At 40.2% G+C, this 23043-nt stretch overlaps 1 protein-coding gene across 1 annotated transcript in view; it reads left to right on the top strand.

Moving 5' to 3' along the window:
- Positions 1-492: 492 nt before the first annotated feature.
- Positions 493-23043, top strand: part of PPM1L (protein phosphatase, Mg2+/Mn2+ dependent 1L) — a 301151-nt gene continuing 278600 nt past the window's right edge. The window contains exon 1 of the mRNA XM_047875585.1: positions 493-1639. Coding sequence (XP_047731541.1) covers positions 1241-1639 — 399 coding nt within the window. The 5' untranslated portion in view covers positions 493-1240. The remainder of the gene's footprint in view (positions 1640-23043) is intronic.

The following is a 23043-nucleotide window of genomic DNA, read 5'->3' on the forward strand; positions in this document are numbered from 1 at the left end:
AGGCCTCTGTCACAGAACCCAATGGTCGGATCCTCTCCGCCCCGCTTTGCGAGCCTGGAGAAGTGCGTCCCTTCTCGCTTGCCTTATGCCTGGCGAGGCGGGGACCACACTACCGTGCTGCCTGCCGGAGGGGGGAACGTTCACGTGCGGCACTATGCTTTCCAGCCGGTGACAGTAGCTCCCGAGAAAACCAACGTTCAGACTACCCGAATCAGTATTATTTTGTCCTGGGAGCCCGCACAGGAGGGCGGAAAGAACAGCTACTCGAGTTGGGCAGTGGACGCGCCCCTCTTCTCCCCCTCGGTTCGCCTGAACCGCCTGGAGCTGCAAGCGCGCCAGTCGCGGCGGAGCTTCCTCAGCCTTTGACAGCTCCGCGCGAGCAACACGGGCCTTGAGTCCCAGCTCCAGGGGCGGGACGGGGCGGGGCGAGAGCGCGAGGGGCGGGGCGAGCGCGAGTCGGGGCCAGAGGAGGGAGCGCGCGAGCGGAGCCGAGTGGTGCCGAGCCGAGAAGGGAGGTTCTGGGGAGAGGCAGGCAGAGCCCGCCGGCCGCCTGCGGCTCAGCGCGGATTGTGCTGCGTCGCCCGGCTCAGCGTACCCCCGCCTCTGCCCAGGCTTCCGCAAAACTTTTATTCTCTGGGGCTCCCCGGGGTGTCTGAAGGAATCGGAGCGCTCGGCCGGCTCTACGCTCCCCTGTCGTGGCGACTGAGGGGACGTGCATCCCTTGCCCGCTGGGCTCTCGTGCCCCGCGCCTCACCTGCTGCTGATCCGCTCCTCAGAGCGGCGAGGGGGCACCCGCGGAGAGGCCGCGCGGGCGCCAGCGCCCCCGAATTCTCCCGCCCACCGCGGTGGACTCGCCCGGCGCAACTTTAACTTGATTCCTCTAGCCCAGCCCGGGCACCCGCTGCTGCTGCTTTGCTGCCACCGCTGCCGTCTCGGCCGCCGCCTCACAAAGGGGCGCGGGAAGGGAGGCGGCGCGGTCCGCGGGCACAGGCGCCGGTGCGCAAGGCGCGGGCCTCCGTGCCGCCGAGGCCGGGAGACAAAAGGGAAACTGCCTCTGTTCGCCGTGCGGGCTGGGAGCAGCCAGCTCGTCCGCCTCCTGCCCGGCTCCGCGAGCCTCCTCCCCCCACCCCCGGCTGCTGCTCCGCCTCCCTCCCCGCGGGCTGTCCCCGCAGTGCTCCGGGACCCGGCGAGCCTTCGGGGCGCGCGTCGCTGCTGGTGGTTGGGGCTGTAGCGATAATAAATGATAGAGGATACAATGACTTTGCTGTCTCTGCTGGGTCGCATCATGCGCTACTTCTTGCTGAGACCCGAGACGCTCTTCCTGCTGTGCATCAGCTTGGCACTGTGGAGTTACTTCTTCCACACGGACGAGGTGAAGACCATCGTCAAGTCCAGCCGGGACGCGGTGAAGATGGTGAAGGGCAAGGTGGCGGAGATCATGCAGAATGATCGGCTCGGGGGGCTCGACGTGCTGGAGGCCGAGTTTTCCAAGACCTGGGAGTTTAAGAGCCACAACGTGGCCGTGTATTCCATCCAGGGCCGGAGAGACCACATGGAGGACCGATTCGAAGTTCTTACGGACCTAGCCAACAAGACGCACCCGTCCATCTTCGGGATCTTTGACGGACATGGGGGCGAGGTAGGAGTTCTCTGGGGTTTTGTTTGAGTGGGTGTGTGTAAACAGGATGTGTGCGTAGCAGGGTAAGAACTGGGTGCGAGGGGCGTGGTGATGACCTGGTGCCGGGCTGGACAAAGACGTTAGATCCAAATGTGGCTCAAGTTGCTAAAAAATAGTGCTGGCTCCAGACCTCTTGGGATTCAGTGGCCAATTTGGGGGACGGAGGGTCACCCATAACCTATTTTGTGCCTCATAATTTATGAGGTTTCCCAGGATCAGAACCCAGCAAATGACTGTGCTAGTTTTGGGGGGGGGAGAGTTTATGGTTTCTACAGGGAACTTTGGCCCAGGGCCTCAGCGCCCCTGTTCTAGGGTTTGAGGCCAAGCTTAGGCATAAAGAAGAAAGAAAATATCTTTGATTCTTTTAGGGAAAAGAGACCAAATCTGCAGAGCCGAGTCAGTGAGGGCTCAGTGAAGATGAAGGAAGCCTTGACTCCTTCCCATTGCATTCTCCTAGAGGAGGAACCCGAGGGGCACCTCTGCGCTTCTTCCCAACTCCATTAACTTTGCAAGTGCAATCGGGCCAGTTGACAGCAGCGCCTCGCTGGTCGTCTGCTTTTAGGTGGATCGTGGCGCGGGACCGAGATGCCTCTGGCCTTTGCAGAGGTGGCAATGCCTGCAGAGGCGGCGGGTGCCCTGATCTCGCCCCTGAGTCCTGGTCAGCGTGGGCGCGCAGACGTCTCCCTCCTTCTAAACTCCTTTATTTGGTGTTATCTGGGAGCAAGAGATGATGTTGGAGGCCGGTTCAGGTCCCTCTGCCGCATTTCTGCGGCACCTTGATTGCGCGCCGGGGCTCATATTTCCTGGAGGTCGGTCGGGCGAGGTTTCGCTCTGGTCCTCGGGCATCTGCTCAGGGGAAGTGAGTGGCAAATGTGGCTCCAGCGCCGTTCTCTCAAGCGCACCAGGCCAGCCACACCATCTCTCTCAATTGGCAGTTTGTAAGAGTTTCAATACTGTAGTTTTTAATTTTTTTGCAGCATACTTTCTTACCATATTCCCCCAGTCCCCATCACCACCCTTATTTCATTAACACCCCACCCCACCTCCCGTGCTCTGTGCTGGCATCCAACTTTCCCTCCAACTCTCTTCTTGGTCCTTCTGGTCTCTGGTGAGCTGTAGGGGAAGTCTGGATGTCATTCTGTTTCACAAATTGCTTGTGTTTTGGCCTTTGTTTTGCTCAATTGGTTATCTAATTTGCATTCTGTCTTTGATACAAAGTCATTTCACCCACCACACTCTGTTAATCTTTCCGAGATACTGTACCCATCTACCTTAAACCAACTTTGCCAGGAAAGACAAACTTAGTGGGAAAATTTCTTTGGTAGAACTGAGATCAGATTTTGCTATTTTCCATCCACCCTAGCCCTATGTTCTGTCTTTCAAAGTGAAGGATTCTTACTGGTTGTAATTTTGTAGCTTCTCGTGTAGTGTGGGGTTCTTTTCCCCTTGGTCACATAATAGGTGAAAAATATGAAATTAATTGAGGGAACAGGTGCTGTGTGCCTGGAAAGACACATACCTGAATGATAATGTTGCCAATATAATGACTGAATTGTTTTCTTGGTTTGATCAGAATGCCTATGTTTTTATTGTATATGCCTAGACCATTATAAATCATTTAATAAAGCTTATATTTATTATATATTTTTAAATTAAAATTGGCAGCTGATAATCTGCTTCTGGTCTTAGAAAGCACAGTTTTATTTTTAATTTAAAGTTCTGGATGTAATATTAGTGTTGTGAAACTTTGGGTTGTGCTTGCCTGAGTGTGCTGTATTGGCATGTTTTGATCCTGCACGTGCAAGTGAATGAGTATTTAAAATTTTCTGTTAAGTTGATATTCTAAAATCTGAAAATCGCAGACCTAAACAGATTTCAGGTTGAAAAATTTCCAGTACTATCTTCCGATAAACGTATCATCCAGAAAAGGGACATGATAAATGTTTTTATTTAAATAGAAGCATTTTACATGTATAGGTACTCTCCTTAAAAATAGGGTAATCATTCTATCTATAACCTCTTATAGTATGTAGCCAGTTCATTCATTTTGGCTTCTTTTTAGGGCAAAATAAGAAAAGTGATATAAAAGGTAGTTATTTAGTTGTTGGAATGTGATAATAACAAATAATATTAGGTGATTTCTCTCTTGCTTTTTTTTTCATTCAAGGAAAGTCCCATCTAATTGTCATCTTTTGTGTTGTTTAGCTCCTTTAACATTCACCAGAGGAGGGTGCCACTGTTTGATTTTGGTATAGATGATAGTTGTCTCCTTTCAGAAAAGAGGAAGATTTTTCTGAACTCCTTATTATTTATATATGTTGTGTGAGAAGATAAATGAGGACTTTAATTTTATTTCTAATAATTCAAACTAATAAGATGGGCTATAAAAAATGAGGGCCCATCTGTAATGATACTGCTTTTTAAATTTCATAGAAAAGACCTAAGTCACCTTGTATATGTACATTTCATCCCATTTTTTAGATGAGATGTTTGTTGATGGGCTTAAGATGTGACCTTTGTAAGGCAAGTTCAAGGCCTTCATTTTGGTGATTTTTATATTAAACTGCTGGACAAATTAGTTTGCATTATTTGCTTAGATAGATAGCACACTAGGGATACAAAGGTGAATGAGACATGATTCCTATCCTCACAAAGTTTCAGTGTAGAGAGATAGATCTGTAACCAAAAATTACAGCTGGAGCATGCTTAGGGTATTATGGGAACACTGAGGAAAAGCATTTAAATCAGACTGGGAGGTGGGAGGCCCAGGGAAAGACACTTTGAAGGCATTATTTACTGTAAGTTAAAAGCACAGGCTTTGGTTTGAGATCTTGCTTTGAATCTCTGCTCTGCCTTATACTGGCTGTGATCATGGACAAGTTGCTTAGTCAACTTTATCTGGGAGTTTTTAATCTGAAAAATAGGGATAATAATACATGTAAGGTACAACTCCATCAGTTGTATTATACCCTGTCTAGAGAAATACTGAATGGAGAAAATGATGTGGAAAAAGAAAGCTTAGAGACCAAGAAGTCTGCATTGTTAGGGCAACAATATCTTAGGAAGAGAGAGTCTTCCTATGAAAGCCACAATTTTGATCACTAGAAAGGCATATGTTAGATATGGATAATTTATTAGGTATCCCCCAAACTCTCTCTTTGTTCTAACTTGTGGTAAACTGGTTATTAATTCAGGATTTCAGGTATCTTAACATTGGGAAAGCAGCATCCAGGTTTCCAGGGCAAATTTTCTGATTAGTGAAAAGGAATATTCCCTGTGATTAATTAGTAAGTTGGTATTCTGATTTACACTTCAGCCTCTTAGCATGCGTTGGTTCTCTGGAGTCTACTCAATTGTGCATTTTTGACAAAGATATATCTCTGGACTTATGCTGAGGACCAGACTCTGGAGAGCTATGACTTCTACATGGATGACATCTTAGAGAGCCTGTCTCAGTGGTCATACAGGCCAGCTTCCTCACTTGATGCCATTGTGCCCTTGAAACATTCTAACCATGATACTGTGGGTGGATGGTTGGTTCTGAGTGTGTGTGTGTGTGTGTGTGTGTGTGTGTGTAAAGCTATGGCAGTGATTGTTTTTCTGTATAACAAAATATTTACAAAGATTAAAACATTGAAAAGGTAAAAAAAATAGCTCAACTTATACCAACTGATGTGGAAAGGTTATTTTTATAGATTTTTTTAAAGCTCGTTTATTTTAAGGGTTGGGGGGAGCACAAGGGGGGAGGGGCAAAGAGAGGAGAGAGAGAATTCCAAGCAGGCTCTATCATGCTGTCAGCTCAGAGCCAGATGCAGGGCTTGATCTCATGAACTGTGAGATCATGACCTGACCCAAAACCAAGAGTTGGACACTTAACTGACTGAACCACCCAGGTGCCCTGATATGGAAAGGTTATTTTTAAAATTAAAAAAATAACGTTTATCAAGAAAAAATGTTTTTGTGTGTGTGTGTGTGTGTGTGTGTGTGTGTGTGTGTGTATGTGTGTGCTTATCTGTATTTTTTATCTATAGGCAAAAGGCGTTTTTGTTTTTGTTTTTTTTTGTTGACTCGTTTTACTTTTTACATTATGCAGAAGAAATAGCACCAATCCTTTGAGGCAGCTGTTCATGGCTGAAACCTCTCTGGAAAAACAGATTGTTATGTGTTCCATCATTACTGTATTAAAGGTCATATATCATTGTATCATACAGTTGACACACAGCTTGGCCAGTGGTTAAGCTTAGAGCACCACACTTCACATCAGAGAAGCTGTACTTGAGATGCTTTTCTGGGGCAGTAGTCTTCAGGCTCCTCACTTCTCAGAAGTGAGGAGGAGAAACTGCTTATAGAAGGTTGCCTGCAGGATATATATAGTCTAGTTCTTTAGACCAATGGTTCTTAACTTTTCTTGAGTTATGCTTTGTGGATGTTGTAAAACTACAGACATATCCCCAAGAGGAATGGACACGTGCATCAGGTTTTGTTTATAATTTTAAAGATAAGCAAATGCATGAAGCCTCTGGATTTTAGGTTAGTCTAGATAGAATAAAATCTATTTCTAATAAATCTAGACCTGCAGGGAGCTGTATACCTGGACCCCTTCCTTGGCCTGATTGTTGTTTTTTCCATTATTTGCATTTATTGACTTGTGTGCTGTTGTTTGCCTGTGAGGGTTGTTTTGAGGAATGGTTGTCCAAAGTTCCCCAACAAATCAACTGCAAATATGTCCTTGAGGACTTTGTACATTATGAGGACCAAGGGAAAGACAGTTCTCTGACAGCTTTTTGTTTTTATCTTAAGGGTATTGAGTCATGTGACTGGCTCTCCCTGTGTTTGTTGGCTACTAGAAATGTTAGATATGAACCTTTGACCTGCCTCTAACAAATATACAGAATTTTATAGAAGACATTAATTTGGCATATGAACCTCACTCCCAGGACAGCTTATCTTTCCTACATTCAGTTTTCCTTTATTTTTTTCTTTCTCCTCTCAGATACGTCATTTTATCTTGTTGTGGTATATATATTTATGTAAGTTTCATTGGATCCTTTCTGAAATAAGATATAGCTCTGAATTATTAAATTAGGAGTGGCATGATGAATGATCTGCTTTTCAGACATTATAACTGCTCTTAGTAAATGTTGAGTTCCCACATTAGTGAGGTACAGGAGGCCTGTGGATTTAGTGTGGACAAATGCCTTATGATTTAAGAGAAAATTCAGATTACTTTGGTTTAAAATGACACATTGCCATTTCTGCCAAAAAAGGAGGGGTAGTTTCCTTCTTAGTCAGCCTCTCTCTTGTGCCTAGGGGCCTCCGTGTAGGTGCATGCAAGATCATGACTGCTGACCTCGGTGCATCTTCTGAACAGATTGTTTAGAAATTCAGTTCAATTAAACCGACATTTTCTATATAGTCTGACATATGTGGAAAACAATGTTATGTTCTCTGTGTTGCCTAAAGATGAATCAGTGCATTCTCTGCCCTCAGGGAACATTCCATCTACTTGGAGAGATGAGCTTCTTCATAGCAGAGCTACAAGGTACAGTTGGGCTACCTATAAGAGGTGATGGCCTGACTAAGGGAGCGTGAGGAGTCTTGGGTAATTTTGAAGAGAAGTTGACATTTGATTATATCCTAGCATTTCATTAGACAGAGATTAGGAGGGAGGATGAGAAGATGACTTTACAGGTTGAAGAAAAAATAAAATGACACAGAGGAAGTAAAAAGCAGGCACAGTTGGAAAAAAGGCAAGTAACCCATGTGTTTAGAGCAGGATTTCTCCAACTGCTATCATTCTATAAGCCTATTCATTATTTTTTTCATTTTTGAGTACTTTCTGTGTTTTGATATAGTCAATATTATTTTTTAGATTGACTTTTTTTTAGTCAAGTAAATTTATTTAAAAAATAAACTTCCTATTAGCACTGTTGAGTAGAAAATCATTAAATGAAGTTCTTAGCCTCCAATCTGCTAAGAAGCTGTCTCCATTGTGATGAAGTGGAATGATTTTTAGATGGTTCTTCTCCTAGTCTCTGGTTGCCCCTAGATTCCCTCTATCCCCCTCTCCTTGCTTTTTATAAGCAGAAAGGTGGCTTTTAAAATTTAATTGTTAGCCATAGGAAGAAGAAAGGCAGGCTGCTTACTCCCTTCCCAGGTGGAAGGTATCTCTAGTGATGCCACTCCTCAAAGAATTCTGGTTTGGAACTGCTTTCCACTGTGACTTATGTGACAGATAAGATTTCATGTGTAACATACATTCATGGGGAACCCAGACTTATGGTGAGTTCCCAGTGGTGTAGCAGAAATCCCACCCCGCTTTCTGATGCAGGTAAATGAGAAGACATTAGAGTAATAAATCTGAATCCTTTCTAGCTTAGTTTAAAAAGTAAATAATTCACAAGTTTTGATACTTGAGTCATTATTGGTCACAAAAGCAAGCTCAAAGACACAGAGAACAGATTGGTGATTGCCAGAGGCAGGAGTGAGGCATGGGCAAAATGCATGAAAAGAGTCAAAAGGTATAAAATTCTAGTTGTAAAATAAAAATAAGTGATGGCGATGTAATGTACAGCATGGTGACTAGAGTTAATGCTATTGTGTTGCATATTTGAAAGTTGCTAAGAGAGTAAGCCTTAAAAGTTTTCATCACAAGAAAAAAAATTCTTTAACCATGTGTGGTAATGGATGTTAACTAGGCTTATTGTGGTGATCATTTCTCAATACAGACAAATTTTGAGTCCTTATGTTGGATGCCTGAAACTAACATAATGTTGTATGTCAACTGTATCTCAGTAACAAAAATACTTGCAAAAACTAAAAAAAGTAATATTTTTATTTTGAGTGCTAATATTTGAAATTAAAACAACATTTTTTAAAACTTTTATTTGAGAGAGAGAGAGAGAGAGAGAATGCACAGGGGAGGGGTAGAGGGAGAAGGAAAGAGAATCTCAAGTAGCCTCCATGGCAGTGCCCAGCATGGAGTCTGACATAGGGATGCATCCCACAACCCTGGGACCATGACCTGAGCCAAAATCAAAGGTTGGACACTCAACCAACTGAGCCACCCAGGTGCCCCTAGTATTCGATTGTTCATAATTTCTGTTTTGAACTTTAACCACTTCAGTAATGAATTTTTGTGGTTTAACTTTTATTATCATTTGAATAATCCTATTTAGTAGATACGTCTTAGCAAGTTAAACATATTTAAAAATAAATTAACTTTAAAATTATAAAAGTAATGTGACTACGTGATAGATAGTATGGAAAAGAAAAAAAGTCACTCAAAACCCCATTCTCTTTTCACATCCACTATTAGGATTTTGGCGTATTACTTGCTTATCTTTTTTTATATGCATTTTAAATATAATTTTACATTGTTATAATGATGTACATTTGGTTTTTAAATCTTGGCTTTTTTCCCACTTTTTATAAGCCTATAAACACAAAGTCATTTTCCTCCATATTTCTTTTTTTTTTAAATTTTTAAAAATTTTTTAAAATGTTTTTATTTATTTTTGAGACAGAGAGAGACAGAGCATGAGCAGGGGAGGGGCAGAGAGAGAGTGAGACACAGAATCCGAAGCAGGCTCCAGGCTCTGAGCTGTCAGCACAGAGCCTGACGTGGGGCCCGAACCCACAGACTGTGAGATCATGACCTGAGCTGAAGTCGGACGTTTAACCGACTGAGCCACCCAGGTGCCCCTATTTCTTTCTTTCTTTTTTTTTTTTTTTAATTTTTTTAATGTTTATTTATTTTTGAGAGAGACAGAGACAGAGTGTGAGTGGGAAAGGGACAGAGAGAGAGGGAGATACAAAATCCCAAGCAGGCTCCAGGCTCTGAGCTGTCAGCACAGAGCCTGATGCAGGCTCAGACTCATGACCCATGAGATCATGACCTGAGCTGAAGTCGGATGCCTAACCAACTGAGCCACCCAGGCACCCCTCCATAATTCTTTATTATATTCCTAATGTGTTTCTTAGCAATAGATTAATATTATACTGAATGGCTGGCTGTTTGATAAATCACTCAATAGCTTTCTTCCTGGTATACATTTAGGTTCCTCTAACTTTTCACCTTTGTAAATAACATTGTAATAATAATAATAATAATAATAATAATTTTTGTATATTTTTATAATTATAATAATTTTGTGCTTCTACTGTAGTTTGTGCAGGTGTTTCTACTGTAGAAATCTACTGTAGGTGGATTTCCAGAAGTAGAGTTTCTGGATCAGAAGAGAAATAAAGAAACCACCGTTATTGGTGGTAATAATAATAATAATAATAATAATAATAATGGCTGACATTTATTGAATATGTTTAATATGCCAGGCAGTGTTTAAGGTACTTTATATATATTATCTGATTTTAATTATCATAACAGTGTTTGAGGTAGGTACTATATATCTCCATTTATATATGTAGAAATTAAGGTACTGAGAAGTTAAGTAATTTACCCACAGTCTCTTGTAGCTCATGGGTGGCGAAACTAGAATTTGAAGGTGGGATTCAGATTTGGAGCTGTCTCCAAACCCTATGCTTTCAGCTTCTGGTTTAAATTCCACGAATCTCATAATTTCGACAGTGAAGTGTGGATAGCATTGTTAGATGGACATTGCCTGGTCTTCTCAGGTCGCTCAGTAGGACTTGGAGTTTCTCATTTGATTCTGACAGTTGTGTCCCTGTGACATGTGGTATTGTTCTTGGAAACTCTATGCTGGAAATCTCAGTAGATAGATCTATTTACCTAAGGAAGTCCTGCAGTTAAAAAAAAATTGGGCTTAGAAGTTAGAGCAGATGCTGACTCGCAAGCAGCCATTCTCATCCACTCCCCTTCTTTGCTGGCAGAATCTCTGTCCCACTGCAGAGAATCTCTAACACTTCTGCCTGTTAGCTCATGAAAGGCTTGCATAGAAGTTATGGTGGCATCAACATAGCCATTTGCAAAAATGATTTAGGTTTTATTTTACTTTAAAGTACTAAAGACTTGACTTTAGAATAAATGTGGTGTGTATGTGTTAACATTATTTCTTTTTATTCTGAAGTGGTGTTTTTTGTTTTTTTATAACTAAAATAATTTCCTAATCTGTAAACAATTGTTAATTTAATTAAAAAGTTTTTAAAATTATTTTTGAGAGAGAGAGAGGAAAAAAAAGCAGGAATGGGGAGGGGCAGAGAGAGAGGGGGACAGAAGATCTGAAGCGGTCTCTGCACTGACAGCAGAGAGCCCGATAAAGGGTGTGAACTCAGGAACAGTGAAATCATGACCTGAGCTGAAGTTGGGTGCTTAACTGACTGAGCCACTAGGTGCCCCAATTTAATTCTTGTTAAGATTTTATTAAAAAAATTTTTTTTTTAATGTTTATTTATTTTTGAGACAGAGAGAGACAGAGCATGAACGGGGGAGGGACAGAGAGAGAGGGAGATACAGATTCGGAAGCAGGCTCCAGGCTCTGAGCCATCAGCCCAGAGCCCGACGCGGGGCTCGAACTCACAGACTGTGAGATCATGACCTGAGCTGAAGTCGGACGTTTAACTGACTGAGCCACCCAGGCGCCCCAGGATTTTATTTTTTAAGTAATCTCTGCATCTGACATGGGGCTTGAACTCATAACCCTGAGATCAAGAGTTGTATGCTTTACCGACTGAGCCAGCCAGATTTGACAACTGCTAAATTAACAGTTATTTAATTTTATTTTTTTTTTTTTAATTTTTTTTTTTTCAACGTTTATTTATTTTCGGGACAGAGAGAGATAGAGCATGAACGGGGGAGGGGCAGAGAGAGAGGGAGACACAGAATCGGAAACAGGCTCCAGGCTCTGAGCCATCAGCCCAGAGCCTGACGCGGGGCTCGAACTCACGGACCGCAAGATCGTGACCTGGCTGAAGTCGGACGCTTAACCGACTGCGCCACCCAGGCGCCCCAACAGTTATTTAATTTTAAATAGCAAAATATTATTTTTTCATTTGTTTACAATATTGTGTTGGTATGTTTAGTTTGAATAGATGATAGTCATGTGTTTCCATTCTAGAAGGCTACCTAATACATTAGCCAACGTTAACTTTTAGCCAACGTTAAGTTAAGCCCAAGCTTTGGTGATGGCTAGTTATAATCTGTTTTTAATAAGAATCTTCAAAGGTAAAGTTTAAAACAAAGGAAGCCATCATTTAAAAAAATAGTTGATGGCATTATAGTACCATTTGTAGCTTTCTTTTATAATTATAGGCCTCTCTACAAAGCACTTTAAGTAAATATTTGTGTAGAGAAAATTGTGCATATTGATACATTGATATACTTTCAATAAACTTGAAATCTGTGCTAGGAAAAGCTGTGCTTAAAAAGTGAAGGTATAATAATTTACATCTGAGAAGCAAATCTGAAAATTTTGATCACTTGGTCTTTCTGGAGAATATTTTTTTCCCTTTCTCTGTTTAATGAGAATAGGACCCAATTTAATGGAACCTTAGCTGCCTCCAGCTTGTCTAGAATGAGGGAAGGTTCTGGTAGTTGAGTCTGTTAAAAATGAGACTTACTTACTTTCCTCCATTCCTAGAAGACAAGGGAGTTCTTGTCTGCTACTGGGCACAGAGCCCCTGAAGGTAAGTCTGGGCTACTGCAAATAATTACATAAAATGTTCATTGTACAATGATACCAGATAGAGACACACTATTTCTAATGTAGAAAAGAACTGTCTGCTCCCAAGCTAGGCACAATCACTTGGTAAGGGTGCCTTTTTCTAATTTGTACAGAAGTGAAAGGCACCATAGCAATAGTCTGTATTTCTGAGACTCACATTCTTTACCATACCATCCATCATTATTGCACTCCTTGTTCTGCTCCAGTATTGAGCAGCTGACAGATAATCTATTGGTCTTAGTTGCTAAACCAAAGACCAGTTATCCATTTCACATCATGTCATCAAACCTTATGACTTCCCTGGAGAAGTGCACACTTATTTGCATTTGCTTTTCAAGATGAATATTCCAGGCTTTAGTCATTGTAAATGTGAGTGGGGATTTAATGGCCTGTAGCAATACATCTTAAATATTTCAAATTGTATTTTTAATAGAACAGTCTATATTCAGCACTACTCTTGGACAATAAGGTTTTTCATCTAAAAACATTTAAAAATATTCTTTTAGTTATAGAATTGCCATATGGCAAAAACTGTTTTATTCTGATAAGTATATACCATTTCTTTCTAACCTAGTAAGTGCTTTCAAATTTCTTTTTAATTAAATAACTTAACTTTCAGTTTAATTAGTCACTGGACATTTTCTGGCCAAATAAGTTTCTTACTGACCCTTGTATTTTCTAGAAATTGAGACATAGTAGAATTTTTGGTCATACTATTTACCTTTTTGCTGCCTAGAATAATAAGGTGAATTTGCTGTAACAACTGGTTTGCATAGGTATATGATAAATATGACTGACCCAGAATTTGGGATTAAGAAGTTTCAGCTTCCCTTTTATTTAAACTTAGAGGTTTCCTACATTCTGTTTAGAAAGAAGATACATTTTCTCTTTAGATAGGCCTGGCAGGGATCTTGAATTGTCATATAATCCAAATATAGTGCCTAAGGCTTCACAGCTACATGAATAATCTATTTTTAAACACTTTCATCAAGGAGATTCCATACTGTCCCTGGAGAATTTTTTTTTTTTCTATAGTCCTTTCTCTCAGGAAATTCGTTATATATGAACTAATTCCCTTTGGTTTAAACTTATTTCTTAGTCTGCCCTTAACAGAGATATAGTAGAATTCAGTTGTTGCCATTTGTAAGTCAGTAAGATTATGGTAATCAAAAATCTTCTTCCCCTCATGTTAAATAAGTACATAAAATTATAGGAGAAACACTCATCACAAAGAAAGGAGACATAAGGTAATTTCTACCAAAGACAGAATAGTTTCCAAATGATCAATAATATCTCCTCTTTGTAAGGAGCTGTTTTGGCAATAAAGGAAATGTCCTTTCCCTTTATTTTTACAGATTGGTTGGTTTTGTCTTTTTATGTCCATTGTCAGAGGCTTAGGCTATAGGTGGAGTAAATTTTGTTAGCTAGGAAGAAGGGGAATGGGAATCGTTGTTGGGTAGCCTTGGGGAGGGTGTTCAGAGAACATGGCCTGGAACATTTCTTGTCTGCACATTAACAAACTCATTGGAAAATGTTGCTGTAAAGTATATAACATTGACAAGAGGGAAAAAAGAAAGCTTTAGAAGACTTATAAAAGGGTAAGCCATCTTATTTTTGGATTGGCTTAGAGGTGACTTTACCTGGGAGCTGAGGTGTAAATTTGGTATTTTAGGGCCCCAACAAGTTTTAAGAAACTATTAGTAGGTAGTTTTTTTTAAATTCAGATTTTCTGTCTGTTCTGTATATGCTGGCAACAAAGAGGGGCTTGAGTGTTTGGGGAACAACAAGGTGCTTTTTGCTGTGATACATGACTGTGTGTTCAGTACAGGTAAGGCTACTGATGAGTGTGGAAATATCACAGCAGTTCTTTTGTTGGCTACCCATTTCTCTTTTACTATCTTCCTGTTTTAGACAATGAATTTCTTCAGATGCAGTAGGATTTTTGTCTCTTAATTATTAGGAATCATAAGTTTTGTTATTATGTTTAAAAATATTCTGATCTATTCCAGGCCAGAGAGAAGAGATTCCTGGGAGGGCCGAAATTTGTGTACACATTTTGCAGGGGGACAGCCTGGCAGTGGTCTGGTCTCCAGTGAGAGGGGAGGGTGTTAAAGTCTTCTGATGTTTCTGGAGGCCAAAATGAATGCATTTGGAGTAAATTCTGTGTGTGAGGATGAAGTGCTCATCCTGCTGCTGCTGCTATAAATTGATTACGATGAGGCCATCTTTTCATTATGTCTTCCTGACTGTTTATTACTAGTCTATAGAAATGCTGACTGACTAAACTTCCTATTTAGTTTTAGTAGCTTTTCTGGTGATTCATTCTCTCTACTTTGTTTTTTTTTTCTTTTAAAAGATATGCAATCATATTGTCTACAAATAATATAATTTTGTCTCCTGCTTCCTAAATAGTTATACTTTTTTTTGTTTGTTTCCTGCCTCATTGCATTAACTAGAACAGAACAATGTTCTGTAATACTCATGATAGTGAGTGTTCTTATGTTCCTATATTTGAGATTATTTAAAAAGTTTGAGATCAGGGAAATGTGAAATGGCTTCAGTTTATGGATAATAGGGCTAAAGTTTCTTTACTGAAAGATGAAATCCAAAGGTAAAGTAAGAGCCAACGAAGAAAGTATATTCAAGGTATGGTAATCAAGACAATTCATGATCACGAGGATGGACTAGAACGTGGTATAGATGTGTTGCTGAAAACTAACGTGCGTTGAGTACATGCAGGGGAGAGCCCTGTCTTTTCTTCTTTGGGTAAAAATTATCATCACTAGATCCATCTCATGGGAATGTCCCAGAAAGCATTAGTCTGAACGATAAGCACAATATCTATTGTACAAGATACTGATTGTGCAGGTTGTGAAGACCTAGCAAGATACACACAGGAATCTCTTCCCTTGGTTCTAGAGTAGTGGGAAGTCTGGAGCCATCTTGCCCGTGCAATTCTGCTGGTTTTGGTGAAGGTTGTCCTTATTTTATCTGGGATTTCCTGTGCAGAAAATCCTTGCCCTGTTTCTATTATCTGTCTTGTAAGGAAACTGCAGCTGCTTACAGATTTTCATACTGAGTGGGGTTAGGTTGTATTGGTGTACAGAGACAAAATCTTAATGTAAGATCCCTCAAATTGCCCATAAAGAAGAGTGTTTGTGATTTTCACCTCTTATTCTGTAGAGATATGTGTAATTATAAATGTATAACTACATATCCAAAGTAATTAATAGTACAGAAAAAGTGTGTGCATGTAAAATATAGGAATGTATAGTTATAAATATGTAACCACATATCGCAAATAATGTATAGTACAGAATAAAGTGTGTGCATATGAAATATAGTTATATAGTGTTTTATTTTTATTTATTTATTTATTTATAAAAATTTATTTATTTATTTTGAGAGAGAGAGAGTGAGCATGAGTGGGAAAGGGGCAGAGAGATAGGGAGAGAGAGAGTCCCAAGCAGGCTCCATGCTGTCAGTGCAGAGCCTGACATGGGGCTTGATCTCACAAACCTTGAGATCATGACCTGAGACAAAATCAGGAGTTGGATGCTTAACCAGCTGAGCCACCCAGCCACCCTTATAGTGTTTTAAATAAGAAAAGAGTTTCTGGGAATGTCAGCTGGTGCAGCCACTCTGGAAAACAGTATGGAGGTTCCTCAAAAAACTAAAAATACAACTACCCTACGACCCAGCAATTGCACTACCAGGTATTTATCCAAGGGATACAGGTGTGCTGTTTCAAAGGGACACATGCACCCCAGTGTTTATAGCAGCACTATCAACAATAGCCAAAGTATGGAAAGAGCCCAAATGTCCCTCGATGGGTGAATGGATAAAGAAGGTGTGGTGTATATATACAATGGAGTATTACTCGGCAATCAAAAAGAATGAAATCTTGTCATTTGCAACTACGTGGATGGAACTAGAGGGTGTTATGCTAAGTGAAATTAGTCAGAGAAAGATAAATACCATATGACTTCACATATGAGGACTTTAAGGGACAAAACAGATGAACATAAGGGAAGGGAAACAAAAATAGTATAAAAACAAGGAGGGAGACAAAGCATAAGAGACTCATGAATATGGAGAACAAACAGAGTGTTACTGGAGGGGTTGTGGGAGGGAGGATGGGCCAAATGGGTAAGGGGCACTAAGGAATCTCCTCCTGAAATCATTGTTGCACTGTATGCTAACTAATTTGGATGTAAATTAAAAAAAATTTTAAATTAAAAATGTCAAAAAAAACCATTAAAAAAAAGAAAAGAGTTTCTTGGGTTTGTGTAAATTTGTGAATGGTGCTGTTTCACTGTACCTTCTGAAAGATAATAGAATAAGAAATTGAAGAATATTTTGACATTTTCAGCTGATGACAGGAACTTTTTATTTCTTTTAAAGAGCATTTCGTATATTTCTGTATGTAATCACTTTTTTTTTTTTTAATTTTTTTTTTTTAACGTTTATTTATTTTTGGGACAGAGAGAGACAGAGCATGAACAGGGGAGGGGCAGAGAGAGAGGGAGACACAGAATCGGAAACAGGCTCCAGGCTCTGAGCCATCAGCCCAGAGCCTGACGCGGGGCTCGAACTCACCGACCGCGAGATCGTGACCTGGCTGAAGTCGGACGCTTAACCGACTGCGCCACCCAGGCGCCCCTCTGTATGTAATCACTTTGAAAAATTTAGTTTGTTAAAGTTTTAAAGCTACAAAACAGAATAAACGTGGCTTTTGGAGTTAGGAGTAAGATTAATTTATCGTGATTATTTTTAAAGTCAATTTTAGAAAGATAATTATAATGCCATATTGAGAGCTTTATTTTTAATCTAAGTGCCAGCCATATCTTTGACACCAGATGGGAATATGGAGATGGGCACTCAGCCCGGTAATTTATGCTCATAAATACATACAAAAAGTTTACACTTGCTGTTTCTTTCTTGCCTGTGGCTTGAGACCCTGGGGGATTTTATATTCCATTGATTTCAGAAGAGAGACCAATCGGGGATTCTGACCTTTCCTATTTTCCTGGCATCCCTCCTGTGTACCTGATAAGGTGCCTGTAGGTCTAAACTGTTTTTGATAAATGTCTGGTCATAGTTTTGTCTAAGAGTGAGAGTCTTTGAGCAGCAAAGAATTCTTGGAAAGGAAGCTTGTATTTTTAATACTATCTACGAGATCCAAGTGGCTGTTGCTGAAGAAATTACATGGGTAGAGAATTGAGAAGCTGACGGTGGCCAGAGAAGTTCTCTGTACCTTCCTATTAGAGCCACATACAGATGGAAGTTGTTTATCCCCAAAGGATTATGTAATGCAAACAGTTTTAGACGTGAAAGAATACAGGCAGTCATGTACTTTGGAAATATTGCTTAAGAGGGAATTCTGTGATGAAGAGAACATCTAGTAAAAAATAGGATAACAGTAGATGTGCCCAGATGATATACCCACTTTACCAGAGAGAAGCCCTCATCCCCAGCCTTCATGGTGACTTTATGTTATGGGGATTAGGACATCTACTTTCTTCAATGTTAAAAATTGATCATTGTTACAATATTATTATCTGATACACAGTCCATATTCAGATTTTGCCAGATGTTTCAACTGTTTTTAAAAATAACTGAGGTATGATTGGCATAAAATAAGCTGCATATATTTAATATACATATAATTTGATCAGTTCTGTATATATTTGTGAAACCATCACCACTATCAAGATAATGAACACAGCCAACACTGTCCAAGATTTCTTTATGCCCTTTGGTAATACCTTCCTTCTGTCTTTCTCTAGTCCCTCCCTCCATCCCTAGGCAACCATTAATCTGCTTTCTGTCACTATAGACTTAGTTTGCATTTTGTAAAATTTTACATAAATGGAAATGTAGAGCATGTACTCCTTTTTTGTTTTCTGGCTTTTTTCCCCACTCAGCATAATCATTTGAAATCCATCTATGTTGTTGCATCTATCAATGGTTCATTCATTTTTATCACTTGATATTGTATTGTATGTATATACCAAAGCTTGTTTATCTGTTCACTTATTGTTGGACATTTGAGTTGCTTTCAGTTTTTGACTGTGAACATTCATGTACAAGTCTTTGTATGGACATATGCTTTCATGTCTCTTGGGTAAATAACCTAGGAGTAGAATTGCTGGATAATATGGTAGGTGTGTGTTAACTTTAAAAAACAAAAACAAAAACAAAAAAACACACCCAAAACTGCTAAACCACTTTCCAAAGTGGTTGTGTTATTTTACATTTCCATCAGTGATGTATGAGAGTTCTAGTTGCTCCATATCCTTGCCAGTCTTTTTAATTTTAATCATTCTAGTAGATGTGAAGTGGTTTCTTACTGTGGTTTTAGTTTGCATTTTACTAATGACTAATGACGCTGAATATCTTTTTTATGTACTTTTTGGAAGACGGCCTTCTTTTAAAAATATTGAATAAGAATGGCTGTCAAATCTTGGTTTTCCAGTAAAGTCTGAGTTTTGTCTTTCCCTGTATGATGTAAGCGAACGAAAAAGAGAGGCAAGAGGTATAGGAGTGATGAGATACTTTCTTACTGAAAGGAGAGAGGCTCATAAGTACAGCCTAGAAATGAGAGGTATTGAGAGGTTGCACAAAGTAACCAATAAATCAAGTGAAACAAGGAGAGCAGAAGAGAAGGGTTAGGGCCTGTCACCACTAAAGACAGTTTGTATTATCAGTCTTTAATTTTCTTGTATTCCAGATAAAAAAATCTGAATGAGACTTCTCTTAGAAAAGTGCATTTGAAAGCATGGACTGTAGACCCTTCTTCTGCTTTCTTCTGACTCACTCATTTCCTTTTAACTTCTGACACCTATTTTGAGTGTGTTTTTTGTTTTTATTTTTTAAGGTCTGCAGGGATCTCGTAACCATGTATGATGACCTGTTTTCAGCCCTTAGAGTTTTCTGTAGGTTCTTGCTTTCTTCACCTCTGTCTTCTTGAGACTCATGTTTTTTTTTTTTTTAATTAAAAAAATTTTTTAATGTTTATTTTTGAGAGAGAGAGAGAGAGAGAGAGAGAGAGAGAGAGAGAGACAGAGCACAAGCAGGGGAGGGGCAGACAGAGAGGGGGACACAGAATCTGAAGCAGGCTCCAGGCTCTGAGCTGCCAGCACAGAGCCTGACGTGGGGCCTGAACTCACGAACTGTGAGATCATGACCTGAGCTGAAGTTGGATGCTCAACTGACTGAGCCACCTAGGTCAAGATTCATCTTCTTGACCTTGGTGACAACACTTGCATTTTTTGCTCCATGCTGGTTTTTTTGTTTGTACCAGCTGCTTCCATGAAGTCAGCCATCCAACCTGAGCGTAGGGCTTTCCTTCCCATGTTGAGATCATGTCTTTCCAGGCTGACTTAATATTTTCTTTCTGGATGTTACCTCAATAAATAACCTGTCTGAAACCATATTTGCCTTTTGTGTCCTTAGATTAATTTCCTCCCCAGATTTGTACCTTCCTCTCATGGTGCTGTCATTCTTCTAGTCTCCCACTCTTGAAACTACTTTATCATCTTTGCTTCTTCCCTCCTCATTAAGTCTGTGAGACTTTATATAATACCTGTCATCCCTGTTTCCATCTTCATAGTCTTACAGCCACCATGCTAATTCAGCCTTTCATCACTTCCTGCTGGGATTGTGACGGTGGCTTCTGAACTGATCACTTAGTCTCTAGTCCCTCTTCTGTCCACCCTACTCACTGATGTCTCTGATAGATGAATCTTCTCAACTCACTGGGTTGTACATTGTTTCTTTTTTAAAAAGTCTGTGATTTATACCAACCATGATTTATTTCTTTGAACTTTGTTTGTTTGTTGTTTTGGTTCCCCTAATGGTATCCCTGACTACTTTATCTTACTCAACCTTATTTTCTGTGGTTCCTGTACACAAAACTCTGAGATACAGCAAAAATGGTCTATTATTCCCTGAATACCCAATGGATACATATACCCACTGCTGCTACGTTGTCCACTCTATTCCATTCTCGGAGAGATTTCTCATTCTTCTTTCCATACCTGTTGTCTTGTCCTAATTTCAAGGCTCCCCTCAATTTCCAGCTCTTCCATGAATTCTTGCTTGGTCGTGTCAACTTTAAGTAATCATTCCTTCCTTTGAACTTATCGTCTGTGACAGGCAATTGAACATTTTGTGTTATTGTTCATTTTCAAGGTACTTCTTCTCTCCAACCAGAGTTCAGCTTCCTTGAGTTTCATACCTCTGATGAGTTCCTGTGGTGTGCTTGAACTGTCCCAGATGCTTGCATCTTAATAATAACAATGCCTATCAGTATTTCTGTGAAGAATGATGCCTAAAACATCAAGTTGTATGATTGCATTTTTGATCTCTTATGTGTGTTGGAAACCAAAGGGCTCTGCTCATTCTGGCTTTTGAGTGCATGCAACATGTCAGATGCTTTCATTGATTCTCTGTCACTGAATCCTCATGATTTTTTGAGGCAGTTGTCATCCCATTTTACAGTTGGGGAAACTGAAGCTCAGACTATTGTGTGCCCAGGGTTACACAACTGCTAAGTGGCAGAGCTGGGATTAAAATATTTCCCATGTCTGCCTGATTCCAAAGCCCTCTTCTTCTCTGTAGCACACTGCCTTTTGTGGGGCTGGTTTGGCAAGGCATTCCTATGGGGGTCATCTCTGAGGTATCTAACACTTTAGATTATCTGTAATAAATGTTTCAAGTACATGGGAATGGAATCAAGTTGAGGAGATAAAGTAATTTATTTATACCACTCACTTGCATTTAGTCTCTTTGTTTCTTTTATCAACTTTCATGGCTTATGAGGTATAGAGTCTGTCCAGAAGCCCTTTGAATAAAGACCAAGGGAAACACAAATTAAGTATGTAGAATTCTGCAGGATAGCCTAGGCAAGTGGTTTTCATCTGTTTGACAGGCAACTCTATTTCTGATTGTAAGGCAGGAATTTTGGGAAAGTAGGCTGCTCTCAAGGAAAGTAGGCAACATTTTCAGATTTAACTCAGTGTGACCTTCAGAAGGTAGTTCACTTATTTGGTTAGTGGTGTTATGGATTATAGGATTTTAGTCATGCCTCAGTTTTCAAATGCAAGTACCAAAGAACACTTCCTAGAGCTCACTTGAAAAAAAGTTCCATCTATAGCTTCCCTCCCAAAAGCATCATGCAGAATAATATTGTGCATAGTATTTAGTGAGTATCAAAGAGTGGGGAGATATAAATGAACAATTTCAGCTGCCTGGGGGTGGAAACAGTGATTCATAGACTTAAGATTTAGAACTCAAATATTCTTGGTTTGTACTCAATGAAGAGCAGCATCAATAAGTTTTATGAACAGAAAACAGTTTACTGATAGTATGTGAATATTTTAGAAATGAAAGGAAATCATCAACCTTATTTTATTTTTTGTAATGTCATCAAAATATATTTGTTTCCTCTATTATACTAATTATTGAGTTAAATGGCATATTTAGAAAATATACAACATGTGGAGTTTATAGAGTTCTCATGTACAAAATGGACATTTTCTACTTTGGGGAGCTTTATGGATCATATTGAAAGCCATAGTAACTCAGTTCTTAACAATTAACACCATTAGCTACCTCTGGCTCAGCTCCTCCAACCTTGGGAAACAGAAGCTGCTTTGTGGGTTTTTTTTTCCCCCACTCATGCAGTTATCACTAATCATCATTTCAGAGAAAGTTGAGGTCTCAGGATGAAAACATATTTCCTCAAGCATTAGATTAAATTCCCCACTGGCAGTATTGAATCTGAGTGGAAAAACATTTTTACTTTCTTGAAATTGGGTAAAAGTTATGGCTATGAATGTTTAGGCTAGCATTATGCCTATCTTGACTCTTCAGTTCTTGTATGCCTATTTTCAGATATACTATATTACCTCAGTGTTTTATCCAGAGTGGGTACCCCATAAATGTTTCTTAAATTAATCATTGAGTATTTATTTGTCTTTTGTGACTAGCTTATTTCACTTAGAAAAATGTTCTCAAGATTCATCCATGTTGTAGAATGCAATAAGATTTCCTTCCCTTTTTAAAAAAAAATTTATTTTTATTAAAAATTTTTTAAATGTTTATTTATTTTTGAGAGAGAGGGGCAGACCATGAATGGGGGTAAGGGCAGAGAGAGAGGGAGACACAGAATCCGAAGCAGGCCCCAGGCTCCATGCTGTCAGCACAGAGCCTGATGTGGGGCTCGAACTCACGAACCGCGAGATCATGGCCTGAGCTGAAGTCAGACACTCAACCGACTGAGCCACCCAGGCGCCCCAATGTTTATTTATTTATGAGAGAGAGAGACAGAGTGCAAGCATGGGAGGGGCAGAGAGAGAGGGAGACACAGAATCCGAAACAGGCTCCAGGCTCTGAGCCATCAGCACAGAGCCTGACACAGGTCTGGAACCCACCGACCGTGAGATCATGACCTAAGTTGGCCGAAGTTGGATGCCCAACTGACTGAGCCACTCAGATGTCCCAGATTTCCTACCCTTTTAAGGCTGAGTAATATTCTGTTGTGTGTTATGTACCACATTTTGTTTATCCAGTTATCTGTCAGTGGATGTTTGGGTTGCTTCCATCTCTTGGCTATCATGAATACTGCTGCTATGAACACAGGTGTGTAAAGACCTCTTTGTGATCTTGCTTTCAGTTCTTTGGGATACATACCTAGAAGTGAGATGGCTGGATCATATG

This window comes from Prionailurus viverrinus, chromosome C2 (assembly GCF_022837055.1).
Source record: "Prionailurus viverrinus isolate Anna chromosome C2, UM_Priviv_1.0, whole genome shotgun sequence".
Lineage (NCBI taxonomy): Eukaryota > Metazoa > Chordata > Mammalia > Carnivora > Felidae > Prionailurus > Prionailurus viverrinus.